General features: G+C 44.6%; 1 protein-coding gene across 1 annotated transcript in view; it reads right to left on the bottom strand.

Moving 5' to 3' along the window:
• Window positions 1–400: 400 nt before the first annotated feature.
• The window catches only part of Mccc1 (methylcrotonyl-CoA carboxylase subunit 1), a 44,594-nt gene continuing 27,518 nt past the window's right edge, over window positions 401–17,476 (bottom strand). The window contains exons 14-20 of the mRNA XM_021158530.2: window positions 16,031–16,117; window positions 11,946–11,995; window positions 7,538–7,675; window positions 6,808–6,915; window positions 4,195–4,266; window positions 1,919–3,370; window positions 401–537 (exon numbers count right to left, since the gene is read on the bottom strand). Coding sequence (XP_021014189.1) covers window positions 3,254–3,370; window positions 4,195–4,266; window positions 6,808–6,915; window positions 7,538–7,675; window positions 11,946–11,995; window positions 16,031–16,117 — 572 coding nt within the window. The 3' untranslated portion in view covers window positions 401–537; window positions 1,919–3,253. The remainder of the gene's footprint in view (window positions 538–1,918; window positions 3,371–4,194; window positions 4,267–6,807; window positions 6,916–7,537; window positions 7,676–11,945; window positions 11,996–16,030; window positions 16,118–17,476) is intronic.

The raw sequence follows: 17,476 nt of genomic DNA, 5'->3' as shown, positions 1-17,476 counted from the left end.
TCTCTGAGATTTTTGCCTTGGGGAGTGGAAAATGAGTTCTCACTATGTAGGCCGGGTGGGCCTGTGACTAGTGAGCCTCCTGCTTCAGAACACTGGGACTCCAGGTGTGCATCACCACAACTATTTCCCCACCTCTGAGGAGTCTGCTGATATAGGAGTCCTGACACATAACATTAAGACTAAAGGCAGAATCTGCCCCTCTTTTTTGTTGATTGTCAAAATTGTATAATAAAAGAAAAATACATTTCTTGATTACTGTGCAAGACAAGTCAGTGGCAAGATCTAAACCTACTGCCTGGGTTTATGCACCTGTAACTGATGACCATGCTAAGAATAAATTCCAATCTGCTGGTGTCTTAGTCAGTGCTCTATTGCTGTGAATAAACATCATGACAGTGGCAACTCTTATAAAGGAAAACATTTAATCGGGGCTGGCTTGCAGTTTCAGAGGTTTAGTCTATTATCAGCATGGTAGCATGCAGGCAGGCATGGTGCTGCAGAAGGAGCTGAGAGTTCTACGTCTGGATCCAGAGTCAGCTGGAAGAGAGAGACACACAGACTGGCTTGGGCTTTTGGAACCTCAAAGTCCACCTCCTCTAAGAAGGCCACACCTAGTCCAACAAAGCCACACCTCCTAATCCCTCTCAAGTAGTGCTATTCTCTGATGGCTCAGCATTCAAATGCTCAAGCCTATGGGGGTCATTCTTATCCCCCCCCACCCCCCCCCCCCCAAGCGGTCATGGCACCTCTGGCTTCAGATTCTCTGTCTGTACAGATTCCCATATCCCACATACAATCACGTAAAGAGCTCCCTTTGCTCTGCCGAAAGATCTAAACAGTATTATCTGAAAGGGGCAAATAGCAACTAGACGTTTCCATCAGAGAAAGTTTGCCATTATTTTTTTCAGAGAAGGAAGGTTACGGGACTGGAAGCCCAGCTCAGTGTCAGAGCACCCGTCTATAGGTCCTAGGTGTGCTCTCCAGCACCAAAACTAAATGAATCAATGGGAAGTTGTGTTTGGAGTGGAAAAGTATCTGCTGATGAATCAATAGTTTGGAAAGTCATGGTTTGGATGGTCTCCCAGCATCCCCCCTCCTGTGGACCCTCCTTTCTCGCCCACCTCCATTCCTTTGTATCAGCCATGTATGTAGAAACCTGATGGTGTCAGGGATCTTCCTCGGTTGCACCCAGCCTTATAGTGAGGCAGGGTCCTCCAGCCAAACCCAGAGCTCACTGATAGGGCTAGCCTTGCTACCTAGCTCATGCCAAGGACCCAGCCTCCAGCTTCTGAGGGTGGAATTATAGGAGAGTTTTCATGCTCTCTAGGAATCAAAACTTCAGCCCTTCTTGCTTTTGTGTAGGCACGATTATTTACTCTTTGTGTAAAACTGTTTGTTTGTTTTTCTTTTTCAAGAGAGGGTTTCTCTGTGTAGTCCTGACTGTCCTGGAGCTCACTTTGTAGACCAGGCTGGCCTCGAACTCTCAAATGCTGGGATTAGTGCTGTGTGCCACCAACACCCAGCCACTGGTTTTTGTTTTAAATTTATCCAAATTAAATAGTGTTCTAGTGAAGCATTAAATTGTTAATCCACTCTAAACTCCCAGGTGGGTACACTTGTGCTTCTTGCCACACGCCCTTAGGTTCTGGATCCCAGTGGAAAGACACAGACACAGACACAGACACACACACACACACACACACACACACACATGTGGAAAGACACACACATACACCCTTTATATTTTAACATGAATTAACTAGCTCAATGACTGGGCCACTCCTGAACCTCCACGTGGCTAACACACTCCCCTCTGATATTCCTGAATTAACACTTACTAAATCTACATTTTATCCTTGCTGCCCTGGATGCTTCTCGTTAGCCTCCTGGGCCACCCTCCTTTCCCCTTTGCACCTACCTTTCAGCCGTCTCTCCCTCCTGTACCTTCCAGGTGTGGTCCATCTCCTATGCCCTTGTCATGGCGAATCCCTTCTTCTTCTCCTGTGTTTCTTGCCCAGGAATCCTAAAAGTCCTGCCTCTGTCTCCCTCCCCAGCCATTGGCTGCTGGCAACTTTATTTCCCAATCAGAGCCAACTGGGGGCAGGGACCCTCAGTGCAGACTGGGTTCCCATGTGATTTCAGGAGCTGAATTAACACAAACAGCATTAGAACCAATCCATAACATTCTAGTATGATGCAAACAGTCCTTAAAACAAACACTTCCCAAGTACAATCCTTTCATGTCCAGCAGAGATCCAGGGATAGACCTGACAGGGGTGGAAAAAGAGAATGAAGAAAAGACAAGCACCAGAGACACATAGCAAAAGCTGGGATCAGATGGGCTCTGATGGAGAAACGGTTGCACCTTGGGTGCTCAGAGTGAACAAGAGGCAGGATTATTATATACAGATAAACAAGGACAAAAGGTTTACGGTTACAGCAGGAACAGAGCCACAGGTGTAGCTAATTTTTGGTAGGCACGGTTTCTTCTGGAGATTGGGCTGTAAACATCCCAGGAGACAAAAGGCCACGGTGGACATTTTTTTTTTTTTTCCACACAATACTAGTATCTGGACATGAAACAGAGGAAGGCTTTCCCAAAGTTCCTCTGAGCCTCCCACCTCCCCAAGGGGATCTTGGCAAGGGGAAGAGGAGGGAAAGAGCCTTTGCCATTGGAGCAGGGATCTAAGGTGAAGTGAGGTCCTGGATATGGCTGTGGCCATGTCAACAGCACACACTGAGTCAGCACCACTCAGGGCTCCCTGAGATTCCCACAAGTACAACAAAGGCAGAGGGACCTCGAGAGAAGCTTTCCAAACACAAGGACAAAGAGACAAGTAACACTCGTGTCCTGCTTGATTGCATTACTGTTGGCTGAGGTTAGCTCTGTGACACGTGCCTCTGAAGCATGTCACTGTACTGCCATCAGAGATAACTACAAAGCCACTCATCTACATGACTATTCCTCTTCTGTTTTGATCAAGCTACTCCCTGCCTTATTCCCAAGAGAGTACAACATATGATTTAAAGAAAATATTAGTTTCCAAATAAAAAAAAAAACTACAGCTCAGTCTTATTTCTATGAAATCTTTTAAGATAATTTATAAAAGAGTTTAAATATAATCACACCATCATTGATTTAATAAAGCTCCTCTCTCCGAGATCTAGAGACTGAAGAGGCACTTGCTGTTCGCAGACAGATAAGGCGCTGTGTAGTCAGCTATTTCTTTCTGGACACAGTTCACTGTGATTCTCATTTGTCAGACGACTCCTCCTCAAATTCCACTAATGGTGCATGTCTGTTGGCTTGGGCTCCTTCACTGAAGAATACCTTCTTTATCCTGCCATCCTTTGGAGCCTTTATGGTATGCTGCAGGGACAGAGATAACAATGTAGTCACACCGGTGAGTGCCAGAAGAGGCAGAGAGACAGGAAAACCCAACTAACACCTTCAATGCTTCCTAGTGTCTCTGCTTGTTTATACACATCTCCATCTAGCGAAAAAATGAAACACTTTCACAGGGCTCTACTTGCTTATTTATTTTATTTTATTATTATATTTATTTTTATTATGTGTTTTACAGTGTTTTATTTACTTTTATTGAGAAGGGTCAATACTGAGCAGTAACATACTCAAAGACATGACTGGGATGCTCTTGTCTACCTAGAGGGCTCAACCTGGTTTGATATCCAACTCTCACGTGGGAAGCTTACGTGAAGTACTAGGACTTAGGGTGCAGCTCAGTGTGCCCACCTAGCTGCATAAGACCCTGGGATCAATCCCAGAATGACAGAACAGTGCTGACCCCTGGGCCTTACTGGGGGAGGTTCGATGTCAACTTGTCCCTGGAAGCAGCTCTACAAAGCTTCCAAAAGTGAATGTAGGATTTGCCCAGGGCTAGGAGCCACTGGCCTACAGTCTACTGCCTCCCATCCTCAATTCAGCTTTAGGAAATAATGACAGAGAGTCAGCTGAGACACTGCTGGAGATAATTTCATTAAGTCCAGAATGACAGCTATAGCTTCACAAAGTGAAATTTTATTACCAGGATGGCTGATTTAGCTTCTTTCAATATTCATCCAGTTCATGACCCTTATAGCATTTACAGTGCTATTAACCCATCACTAACACAAACAACCAGGACCAGCTGTTCCCAAGGTTGACTTGGCAGCTGAATTTGCGACTCTCCTTACCTCCATCTTCATGGCGATCATAACCATCAGAGAGTCTCCAGCTTTCACTCTGTCTCCAGCTTTCACAAACACCTAGAGATCGAGAGATGCATTGAAACACAGGTCCTTCTTGCTCTCCAGAGTTGGAACATGAACAAACAGGACAGAAGCACATGCCTACACATCTGTGTTATTATTTGTCAAAGACAGACTGAAGTGCCAGGTAAACTGGAGACTGCTGTCGACCCAGCATGGCTGGCACTGATGAGTGTGTATATGCTATGCTGCGTCTCAGGTTATGATCTAGCTGCACTGGATTCAGATGAATGGATTCTTACATCACATGGTACTGCTTTTCTTTTTTTTCATGAATGTAGAATCAGGGCAGCCACACATGTCTGATGCATGGAAATGGCACACAGAAGGACAAAAGGACAGATACCTATAATTGTCTAAAACAGGGTAGAGGCTAAAGGTCCTGACTAGCTCTTTAGTTTAAGAGGCCAACTGTCTTTTTAATTAGTACAGTTACTAAAACAGTCTATAAAGACATCACCAGGAGAGTTAGATCTCACAGTCACAAGCACCAAGCATCTTTGGATGGACCTGAACCTTGGTGACGATCCTTCGGTGTGGCCTCTGGAAGCCAATGTGTGTGCAACTTTAGATGTAAGATGAGTGTTCTCTGCTGGCATTCCTCACCGTGTGAGGCTGGTGTGAACTGAGACTGATCATCTTAAAAGCAGATCTAAGTTTGTCAGCTCACACAGTGGAGAACACTGGGAGATTGTGAATATTTTCCTCTTTTTTGTGATTATTTTCCAATAATATACAGCTGAACTGAATTGATTATTTCTATTGGTCTGTCTATCTATCTATCTATCTATCTATCTATCTTTGTGGTGATGGTAAATGAACCGAGGACTTCACCCTATGTGAGGCAGGTTTTCAATCACAGAACCACATCTCTAGCCATTATGGAATTGCTATGACTTACTGTACTGGGGACACCAGATATCTATCTCCACAGCAGTTATATCATCTTGTGTTATCATCTGAATGTCTGCATTCTGCTGCAATTCATGTTGAAATATTAAACCTAAGGTGATGTTTGGAGCTAGGGTTTCTCGAAGGTGATTAGGTGACCAGGGATCTGTACCATCGCAGAGAAAGCCCAAGAGAGGTCCTGTGGGATATGACCATCTGTCTGGTGAGATATCAAGAAGACTTCTCACCAGCCATATAATCCGCCGGTGCCTGGCTCTGAGATTTTCTCAACCTCCAGAACCAGGAAGGATAAACATATGTAGTTTCAAGTCTGATGTGTATGGAATCCTGTGCTAGCAGCCCAAATGGAGGAAGAGAGTAATGAATACCAACTGATCCCACCCTTAGACCACATCAAGCCACATAGCTGTCTGGGTGTGGAGGTGTGTGCTTGTAATTTCAATGCTCAGAGGACCAGGCAAGTCTGAGGTCATCTGGGCTACACGGTGAAACAAACAGGTTCCCCTCCAACCTGTACCCCACCTTGAGCCACATGGGTCTCCCCAGTATCAGTCTTCCAAAATTTATTTTAATGCATATGCAATAAATAAAATATATAACTATTTCATGACAAAATTGTTTGCTGTTAAGTTTCACATTAAAATGTTGACGTTGTAGATAATGTTTGGTGAAGATTCTATTTGCATTCTTAAATACACATTCTGAGCTGGGTGTGGTGGCGATGCTCTGAGAGGCTGAGGGAGGATACCTTTGGCCCAGGAACTCAAGACCAGTCTGGGAAATATGGCATTGTTAAAAGAAAAAAAAATCTGCTTGTCTGTGTTTATATTTTAATCTGGCCCGCCCCTTTTCTTTGTCATGGGAGACTGAATTCAAGTCCCTGAGCATGCTAAGCACATGCTAAGCACATGCTCTGCTACTGAGCTGCACTCCTCAAGCAGCATTAGTTGTACCTTTTTTTTGCCCAGGGTGACCCCTCCTGTTTTAGTGTGCCAAGTTGCTGAGATCATAGGCTCAAGGCCTCAGGCAAGACACATTGTACTGTGATGTACACTGTACTGTGATGTAAACTCTTCTCTTCAAAATAGCAGCTTGAGGGCTACAGAGATGGCTCAGTGGTCAAGAGCACTGGCTGCTCTTCCAGGGGACCCAGTTTGATTCTCTGGATCTGCATGGAAGCTCACAACAGTCTGTAACTCCAGTTCCAGGGGCTCCAAGGCCCTCTTCTGGCCTCTGTGGGCACTGTACACATGTGTCGTGTAGACATACATGTAGGCAAAATATCCACGTACATAAAATAAAATTAAAATACAGAAACAAATAAACAGTCTCCCCAGCAGTTTTGGGGTAGTGTTCAGGTGTAGAGTTTTCAGCATGTATCAGGCTCTGGGTGACACATGCACCTTCCCCCACCCCAAATAAAAACAAGAAATTTTTATGAAAAAAAAATAGGCAAATAGTTACTCGTCTTGACAAATAAGCACTGTACTATGTCGTTTTCCTGAAGCGAGAGCTTCCCAGTGAGCACAGTTTAGGAGGGGACAGGAGTACAAGGGAAGGATACAGCAAACTCCACAAGTGACACTAGCCATTGCTGGCACCATTTGACAGATGTCCCCTGATTACCTTTTCAATGGTTCCAGTCATGGGCGCAATGGTGCCGCCCTGAGCTCCTTCTGCAGTCACTGGAGACAAGTACTTGGGCACTGGAATGCCAACTTCAATACTGCCTTCCTACACACAACAGTGAACACAGGATCAACATATTATCTCTTTCCCACTAGACCAAGAGGGATGGATAATTTTCAAGCTATTAGTAACTGTTAGCTATCATTGACACCAGGTGCTAATAAACCTTAGTGATCTTAACAGGTTGCTAAGTCTTGCTGGGTCTCCTCTCCCATGACACAGAGGTCATGGTTTAAATGCCTGACCAGGGATTAGGAATTAAAGGACAGGACTGTAGGTGACGTGACAGTCCTTTTCTGGAAGTGGTTTTTGGTAACATCTTTACTATGGACAGCACAATGACCAGTGAGAACTTTACAGTTACACAGGTACTATGTCGTTAATTGTCATAATTCTATAAGGCAGGCATGCTTACTAGTCAAGGTTATACATGGTAGAACCAAATCCCAGAAAGGTTAACTGTACAAGGTCACAGCCCTGCTGCGTCACAGGGCCAGGACTTTACCTTCCAGAGCTATTTGCCCTTCTATCCCCCGTCTCCCAGCCTGGCACTCTTCCCCAGCATTCAGAAAACTGAGGCAGAGGGATTGCCATGAGTTCTAGCCCAGCCTGGGCTATAGACTGAGGCCTCTTCAAAACAAAACAAGACAAGAGTGAGAGCCGTTACCATAGAAAACAGGTAGACAGTGTTGTCCAGGAGGATGAACTTGGATTTACGGGCTACCCCATTAATAGAAGACTTCAGGTAGGTACAGCCATCTTCACTGGAAAGATCGCCCAGGACTCGGAAGGACTTATTGTCAATCTGGGGGAAAAAAAGTCTTTAAAATAAATGACCATGTAGAGTTAATAAAATCAGAACACCGTCATCATCGGCAGTTTCCAAAGCATAGTTTTCAATGAACCAAGTAGAATCTCCCTCCAAGACTCCTAACGAGAATAACTTAGACACAAATAGTAGCAAGATAATTAAAAGGAAAAATAACTATCTATATGTAAGTACACTGTAGCTGTCTTCAGACACTCCAGAAGAGGGCGCCAGATCTCGTTACGGATGGTTGTGAGCCACCATGTGGTTGCTGGGATTTGAACTCTGGACCTTCGGAAGAGCAGTCGGGTGCTCTTACCCACTGAGCCATCTCACCAGCCCGAAAAATAACTACCTATAAGTTATCCATGTCAGTATAATGCCACAGATGAAAGCTCACTTGAGAACAGAAAGAATAGCTTTCTTTTCTGACAGACGGCTCAGCAGGGATGGGCATGTGTTGCTTGTGTGGGACCTGAGTTCCCGGTCCTGCCCCTAGGTCCGGCAGCTCACAATCGCCTTCAGCTTCAGCTCCAGGGGGCCTGATGCCCTTTCTGTCCTCTCCAGACAACTTCCCTCAGCTGCACATATCCACCCTTATATTCACACAACTCAAAATACAAATAGGCAGACAGAGAGACAGACAGATAACAAACAAAATTATTCAGTTCTCCCAGCTATCTTACATGCTGCTACTCATCTCTGAGTTCTGAAGTACAGCTTTCCTGTGCCAAGGTCAGTAACGACACAACGACAAAGCTAGAGCCCGCGCACAGCTAGAGGGCATTTCCTCTATCTCACCAACACACAGACCTGACCCATGCATGGGCTGTGGGTATGACCATTAAAGACAGAGGGGCTGCAGACTGGTCACAGCTGTCGTGCTCTCAGAGGCTGTGCCAGATAACAACTTGTGCCTCAGGGAGGTGGCAAACGGACACAAGTCTTCTCTGTCTTGAAGAGTGTTTTCTCCAATATACATGTAAGAGAAAATTTCCCTCTCACACAGAATATTCATTTAAATCTTACGTTTTTCTTTCCGATTCCCAACATATTTGTAGAGAAGTCTGTGTCTGTTCTTTGTAAATACGCTGTTGGAACTGAAGTGAACTAGGTTACATAGCAGTATTTGTACACTAGTTCTCATCTCTCATAAGTTAAACATGACATTGACTCTACATTCCAAGCTACTAAAACAGCTGTTTGAATATCTATAAAATCCTAGGGTATAAAAGTTTTGTCTAAAAATTCAAAATAACACGTTTACTCCCATGAAGCAAACAGGATAAAATTACTAGTCATCACGGAACAAGAAAGAGTCCCCCCCACTGGAGAGGCACTGATATGAAGCACGGTATACATGTCTTGAAGTGAGTAGAGTTGCCATGGCTCTGTGAAGCTTACACAGAGGAAACTACTGCGCCTCAAAGTGTTGGATATTACTGGTTTATTCATTCTGTAGAATTTGAAATCTTAAAAGTGATATATTAGATTTACTGAATTAGTAGCTAAATCCTTACATTTTAACACCCTTTAAAAGAGCCAGCCAAGATGGCCCAGGGATTGGTGCCTGCTGCCAAGCCTGATGACCTGAGTCTCATGTTTGAGCCCCAGGCACCTACATTGGAAATGGTACCCACTCCTGTGAACTGTCTTCTGACTTCTACACGGACTCTGTGACCCATGCGTGAGCCCTCGCACCCCCATAGACAACAGGAACTCTCCAGCATCTCAGCTTGCAATAGACTTCTTTTAATTAAGGGCTAGTGTAAGCTTTCCCCTGCAGCTTCCTACACAGTGACTCAGTCTCTTTGGGCTTTCTCACAGCCATTCAGAGAGCCTGTAAAACCTTCACATTAGGACCACGATGCTATCTGGCTTTTAGAACAATTTTCCCCATCATGAGTATGGAGTAGAGTTCTCTAGAAGGCACTGGACCTTAGAAAATGCTATACTTTATGATGACTAGTGAAAATGAGTACTGCCGTGATCTTAGGTCTGTTTCTAATCTTCCAATAACTCAACAGCAACAACAAAATAGTTGGATTAAAATATAGAAAGGCAGCCGGGCGGTGGTGGCGCACGCCTTTAATCCCAGCACTTGGGAGGCAGAGGCAGGTGGATTTCTGAGTTCGAGGCCAGCCTGGTCTACAAAGTGAGTTCCAGGACAGCCAGGGCTACACAGAGAGACCCTGTCTCGGAAAAAAAAAAAAAAAAAAAGAAAGGCAAAGGTAACAGAGAGAAATTTTCCCAAGAAGACATACCAATGGCCAGTAAGTACACACACACACAGTGAAAGAAAAGAAAAAAAAAACAGTCATTATCCTTAAGTCATTTATGAATCAATGCATCAACATCTTGCCACTTCACACCAATTAAGATGGTTGTTATTCAACAAGAAAGGGGGGAAATCACAAGTGCTCTGGACAGGGTGTAGACACAGTCCTGGGCACTGCTCGTGAGAATGCAGAAAGCTGCAGTTGCTACAGGAAACTACTGTAGTTCCTCAAAAATGAAAAACCGAATTACTGCATGATGTAGCAATTCTACTTTTAGATACATACTCAAAACTTTAGAACAACTTTGAAGAACTATCTGTGCACACCCATGGCAGCATTTTTTACAACAGCCAAAAATCAGAAAGAACCCTTCTGCAGCCACACATGAATGAATAAGGAGAAGACAGTGCATGAAAATTATCCACTACCAAAGGAAGTTCTGATCCTTGAAGACATGATACAAAAGTGAAATGTGCCAGTCACAAAAAGGCAAATATTAAATTATTCCATGTCTATCAGGCGCCTACAGCATCAAACTCTCTGAGACAGAAAGCAGAACAGTGGGTCTCAGAAACACAGGGGAAGAGACTGTAGCTCAGTGTTCTCAACCTTCCTAACGCTGCGACCCTTTAATACTGTCCCTCATGCTGTGCTGACCCCAACCATAAAGTCATTTTTGTTGCTACTTCATAACTGTAACTTTGCTACTGTTACGGATGGTAACACACATGCATATCTATGTTTTCTGATGGACCCCTGTGAAATGGGTCACAACCCCCAAATTGAGAATCGCTGCTGTCGGTGCTTACAAGGCAGAGTTTTAGCTTCAAAAGATAAAAACAACGCCTCATGTCACACGAACCACCTTCTAAATATTTGTGTTTATGTCAGTACATCAGTGCTACTCTCGGCTGTGGGTGGAGATGCTTCCTTTCGCAATGGCCGATGGTTGATGCAGAGACGTACAAGTGGTCAGTGTGCTGAGAATAAGAGGGGTGAGTGCGAGTATGCACCCTCAGATGGGTACCTATCTCACCCTCTCCAAAGCCCAGCATCGAGGAAGAGAAGGTGCAAAGAACATAAGATAACAGAGGAGGGGGTGTGCTGTAAACACGGACACAGGTGTGTGTAGTCAGGGGCCCACAGTTACCATGCACAGCTGCACAAGGCCTGCATGAAACCAGGCTCTTCAGCATTCTATTCTGGATGGGGTGGGGCCTTATGGTGGAGGAGGAAGAAGGGAAACAGAAAGAGGAGGAGGAAGAGGGGCCATTGGCAGTTAATGGTTGCCAGGGAAGGGTATCGTTTTCTTAAGTTGTGTAACTAGTAAGGAGTTGCCCATGGCCAGCAAACAGCTCCTTACCCGTGCTCACACAAGCAGCCCTAACTCTGGGTTTGAATAAAGTCATGAAGGTTGGAGGCCTAGCTGAGGATAGGTGAGGGGTAAGAGGGCAATGGAAGATGGAATGTGTTCCCAGTACATTGTATTTATGAGATAAACTCTCAGAAACAGAGGAAGAAGGAAAGTTTTTGTAGTTTTAAACAGGTGGTGACAGTTACACAATGTGAGTGTATTTGTGCCACTAAGCCACACACCTAATTTTCTTAGGTTTTCTGATAGCTCTTTGCACACCCGAACTCCCAATAACTTTTAAGTATATATAGTGTTCCTAAGCCTGAAAATCCAGGGGCTGCTGTTTTGGTGAACATGTGCACACACCTGAGGGGCTTATTAGCCATTTAATTCAAGGCTATTCATTTTGCTAGGCTTTTATGTGTAAGGGAATCACTGCAATTCGAGTAAGCAGGTCAGAAACAATGCAGGGGTGATTCTCTTAGACTGCTCTGAAATGAAAGCACATGGCATTCTCACTACAGTTACAATAGTCAACGGCTTACAGGCACGTTGAGAAGGAAAACTGACCCTCCTCAGGAAGAGGGAGATAGGATTTGGCTCTGAGCCACAGTCCAGAACCAACAAGGCTTACCTGCATATCATATGACCCATCGCGGTTATACGTCACAGCTATGACTATATCTTTATGGACAAGGGAGAAATTGAAGAAAAAAAAAAGAGAAAACATTATGTAACAATGGAGATGACACGATTCTCCCTCTCAACCTTAGGCAGCTATTCAAAGAACAGGTGACATCTTAACTCCCGCAGACACAATGCTTTTGTTAGCAAAGTCTCTGACTGGGCTCAGTACAGACAGCTTAGCAAACCTTTCTCTTTTGAAAATGGACTTTTAATATTCCACACATTTTTACCTGCACACAAAAGCTACGGCGAGAGTGCAGAAAGAGCGATCAACTAGAAGGAGAAGGTCTGGTTTGAGACCCAAATCTACCACCTGGTTACCGATGTGGCCTTGGCTAAGTAATTGTTTCTATGTGCCTTCACTGGCCAGCCACTAAATGGGTGTGGGAATGTAATAACGAAGTAAATGTGAGGCTCTTTAAAACAGTAACAGATCATAAGAATGTATGAGATGATTCATGCCACGCATGAATATGGAATTGGGGAAGACTATTCTCCAAGTTGGAAATCACAAGTTTTATATAGGTGTTCTCCTGTAGTTTCTGCAAGGCCCTGGGCTCAATCTCTGACCAGAGTTATGCAAGTTAACACCATTTGATGAACTCCTCAAGTCTTGGCCATCATCTGGATGCTTCCAACTCGTTTTTAATCTTCATCTTCTCCACAACCCTGGCTAGTTATGCCCAACTGAATGCTGCTGACATCTTGTGATGAACATGGTAAGCCACTGCTGTCCCTCCTGCCTCACAAGCTCCATACTGGCACGGCTATTCTCCACCATCCAGGTTAAAGCCCTTTCCCTGGCCTGATGTCCAGTGGGCAGCACCTGGCAGCCAAGTTCTTTCCTTCCAAAACCTGTCTTACGAGTCTCTTCCTTCCCTTGCTGGTGTTCTACCGGAATGACCAAGGCTGACAGGCTCTGACGACGTCTTCTGGGCCCTCCCTGCTTCCCATCTCAACCCTTCCAGTTCCATATTCAAATTACTGTCCTGGGAACAAGGGCTCAGCCTCCCACCAGAGTTTCCTGTATTTCCCCTCTGTGTGGCTCAGCTAAGAGCAAATGGGAAAATGGACCGCCTGATAGCCCCACGGGCCTCTTTGCCCCATGCTCCTCACACCACCACGGGAGGCCACACCTTATTTATGTGACATGTTCTTGGGCAGTGTTTGCCTAGGTCTTTTGAACTCACTCTTTAGCACATTTCTAGATTTCTACTTATAAAGCAATCATGATTCCCTCTGCATACCAAGAAAGCTGAAAGAAGCTGAGGAGAAGGGCAATTCTGTAGGAGGACCAGCATTCTCAATTAATCTGGACCCCTAAGATCTCTCAATCACTGGACCACCAAATAGACAGCATACAGCAGCTGATATGAGGCCCCCAACACACATACTTTAGTTAGAGGACTTCCAGGTCTCTGTTCATTCAGAGATGATGCACCTAACCCTCAAGAGACTGGAGGCCCCAGGGAGTTTACAGGTCAGGTGGGGTGGGGGATGGGGACATCCACATGAAGACAGGTGGGTGGGGAGAAGTGTGAGATGTGGAGCAGTCGGAGGGTGGATGGGAGGGCAGGGAATGGACATGGAGTGTAAAAAATAAGTTAAAAATAAAATGAAATTAAAAAAACCTACAAAACTGAAACTATACACAACTGAATTCTATTAACCCGATGGCTGGTACCTTCACATACTACAATACCCACATTCCAACCGAATACACGTCCTACTAGCAGAATAACACACGCACGTGCACTCAAGGGGAGAGGGCAGAAACTAGTTTACTCTTTCCACCATCTATCACCACAGCTGTTTTCAGAGGTTTTACACTGGGTAGGTGAAAATTCTCCACTCTGTGTAGTATAAATACTAAATTTTTTAAGGAGAAAAATGTCTTCAATTATACCAGATCATGTTTTTCAATTACAAAACAGTAAAAGTGTTTAGGTAACAGTAATGCCAGTAGAATTACAGAGGAGATCTGACTGTAATTTCACAGCATGAAACTGTGATTCCCTCCCCAGATATTTTTGTTTCCCACTGGAGACTATTAAACAGCTCGGTACACATTCAATAAGGCATGGAAATTTAGTGGGTGTAGTGTTATGTAAGCATGCATTCCTGGGAGATGGGGTCAAGCCCGGGCTGCAATTAGTTTTGTATGACCTTTGGAAAAGTACTAATATCGGAGCTTTGACCTTGGTTAAGAACAATTAGTTGTTGAAAATAAAGGTGGTGTTACTAACAGCATGAATCTTATTGGCCTGCTCTGAAAAATGCAAATGAGACAGCCTCTGGAAAATGTTTAATATTGTATCTGTAAGCCTTGAATAAATTTGGGCTGTTATTACTATTGAGGGCCAACTCACAGTTCTAACAAAATGATCACCAGTAACAAAATAATATATAAAAGATTCAAGTTAGAAACACAGCACTGAAGCACATGGTCATTTTCCTTAAGACTGAAGACTGGTCCTCTGTGAGACTCATAAAGGCCTCGGGCTTCCTGTCTGGGATACTCCCCTGGCTACTGCTCATTAGCTGTCTGCCAGGACTCCCTAGAACACTTCCAGGGAGTTACACTCAGATCAGGGCATCTTTGTGGAACAGTGTAAAAGAAGAAAAGTGTATATCGTGAACAGCAATCACGGCAGCTTTTCAACTGTGCACTCATTCATTCTTAAATTAAAATGTTTTTCAGTCTAAGAAAATCCAGTACAATTCAAAAGAGCGCTCAGTGGTTTAATGAAAACCTACGCCAGATAGCATATTTGGCTCATCTGAATTTTCGTGGCACATGTGATTTTTCTGTTTAATTTAGGTTGCAGAGCACCCTGCAAATTTCCCTGCCTCTGATACGTCGTGCACTTGGCACATAGGGGTGGCTAATGAGACATTCTCTGACTCTGGAGACTGCTTTGTAGGACGGTACAAATAAACATTCCAGCCCAAGATGCAGGACAAGTTACCCACTTGTGCTATGGAGTGGAGGAGCATTTGCAAATGTCCTTGGAGACCACCCGGTGTATTTCTAGTAATGTCCGTCTAGGCTAAAAGTGACGCACTAGTTACAATGCATTCACTTTGTGAAGGATGCATTTGCTGCACAGGAATGATGTCTGTCATCTCTAGAGTCAAGAGGGCCCTGCTCCACTCAGAGAAAGGGTGGCTGATGCTGGCAGGGAGCTGCTCTAACTGGTACGAGAGCTGCCTTGGCTCAGGGATACCTGACATCCTCATATCCAGCATACTTCACCCACTCTGGCATCTCACGAACTCTGTCCTGTAGCAGAAGGGACAGTCACTGGCTCTTACGGCGCTCTGACCCTCTGTGTCCTGCCTGGTCACACTCATTAACTATCTTCAGGCTTAGGTGCCAGTGTCTTCTAACTTTAGTTAAAATGTCAGTCTTTACATTGAGCCTTCTCAAACCAGAATACGGTTAAAAACCAAAACCAAAACCAAAGCCACCGAGCCAAAAAGTGTTAGAGAAGCCTGGAGTTGTTATCAAAAGGAGTGGGTATCCATAATGCTCTGTGCCGACTGGCCTTCAGCAAGTCACCCTGCTCTCTGTGCTTCCGCATCTACACGTGAGCAGTGACTCCCTCATTCCCTTGTGACGCTGAAGTGAAGATAAACACTCAGGTGACTGAACATACACTGGATGACAGCTCTTCAGTGACCCACTCCACCTGGATCTCAAAGTCCTGAGTGAATAGTGGGTGACCATCTGTCTTAGAGCAGGGGGAAAAAAATAACATACAAAGAAAGACCTTGCCTAAAATCACACATCCTAGTCTCCTCACTGACATTTGGCCATATTTCATTACCACTGTCTGCTAGGTATGTCCTATGGCTTATTTTCAGGATACTTAAACACCCAGAAGCAGGGAAAATGTGTGCAGGGTTGATCCCATGGCCCTGAGCCAGTCAGTTCCACTTCAGCCACTTAAAAACCCCGAGCTGACTGTGCTTGGGTTACACGCTCTGTCGCTACACTCTGCATTCCTCTCGTAATGAGACATCACTTACCACTTTTACCACTTCTCAGAGTCATGTTCCTGGTGTAAGAGATATTCAGTCTTCTCCCACTGCTGAATGAAAACGGAGAGAATTGATCTAGAAGAGATTTAAAATACAACAACAAAATTACAAGTATCAAGCCCCCCAAACATGTATGTACACTTTACAAAAGTGAACGTAACCCACGGGTCCTGTTGGCAGCTCAGATGTGTGTTCTACTTTGTAAGTAAGCCAGATGTTTCCACTTGTGTCTCAGAGACTTTAATCTGAGAAGTCCCAGCTTCTCTGAAAGATGAGGATCTGCGACTCAGCCCTTGTCCTCTGGTGGCACAGAGGTCCCACCGTGCCTCAGTTTCCCTTTCGCTGTGCCTCTGTGTTCCTGGACCAGCTCCTCGTGCTGAGCATACAAGTTCTGCAGGGCACAACCCAGAGGCTGTGGTACAACTAAACCGAAGCCATTGAGTGTGAAGCCTGTAACTGTGACACTTTACAAACCTAAAGACGCGGTTATATTCTTTACGCTTTCGATAGACTATGAACAAAGCTAAAAATCAAAGATGCAAACAATTGAATCCTGTTATTGATAGGAAGCAGGAGCATATAATAATCTTGGGGCTAAAGAGATGGATGGCTTAATGGCTAATGGCAGGAGCTGCTCTTCCAACTCCCAGATAGATGGAGGTTAGGTCCATCTATCCATATACCATAGGTCCAGTCCTAGGGTATATGATGCCCTCTTCTGGCTTCCATAGGCACTGCATGCATATAAAGCGCAGACCTAGATGCAGGCAAAATACACATACAGAGAAAATAAGCCAAAAAATTATGATTCTAATAACAAAAAATAAGTAGATTTAAGAATTATGTTTACTCCAATGTTCAGCATTATCCTGAGTAAATACTGTGGGGTGGGTTTCAGAGAGAGAGAGAGACCTTTCAGTGCACAGCTGGCTGAAGCTGTAAGCCATCCTCTGAGGTAACTGATGCCAGGAGAAGTTGGGAAACCACTGAGAGGATGCTGGAGAAGGAGCCTTTGTGTGCAAACCATGACAATCTTTCCACGGTGCATCCTCTGATACCCTGAAGGGCCTAAACTTCCATTCAGACAGAAATTCAATCACAGGATGGAAACACAGAGGAAGAAGAAACTTAACAATGAAGTGTGGCTCACGCTTAGGAGTCTGATTCTCCAATGTTCCATCCTTCGACCAAGGGCACTGTGGTAGGTACAGCAGGTAGGGTGAAGCAAGCCACAGGAGTAATGAATGCACATGGCCAGCAGAGGTCACCACGAGACACAGAAGAAATGAGTGTTTGCAGAGACCCATTTCTGCAATGCTAGGCATTCATGGAGCAAGTGCTTATGTGTACACTTGTGATATATGCAAGTATGATATATGCACTTATGCTTATATGTGCACTTGTGATATATGCATGTATGCTGATGTACTTAGG

This window comes from Mus caroli, unplaced genomic scaffold (genome assembly GCF_978045245.1).
Source record: "Mus caroli unplaced genomic scaffold, Mus_caroli_1 scaffold_3, whole genome shotgun sequence".
NCBI lineage: Eukaryota > Metazoa > Chordata > Mammalia > Rodentia > Muridae > Mus > Mus caroli.
The sequence above is the reverse complement of the archived record's forward strand: the minus strand, read 5'-3'. Positions and strand labels throughout refer to the sequence as shown.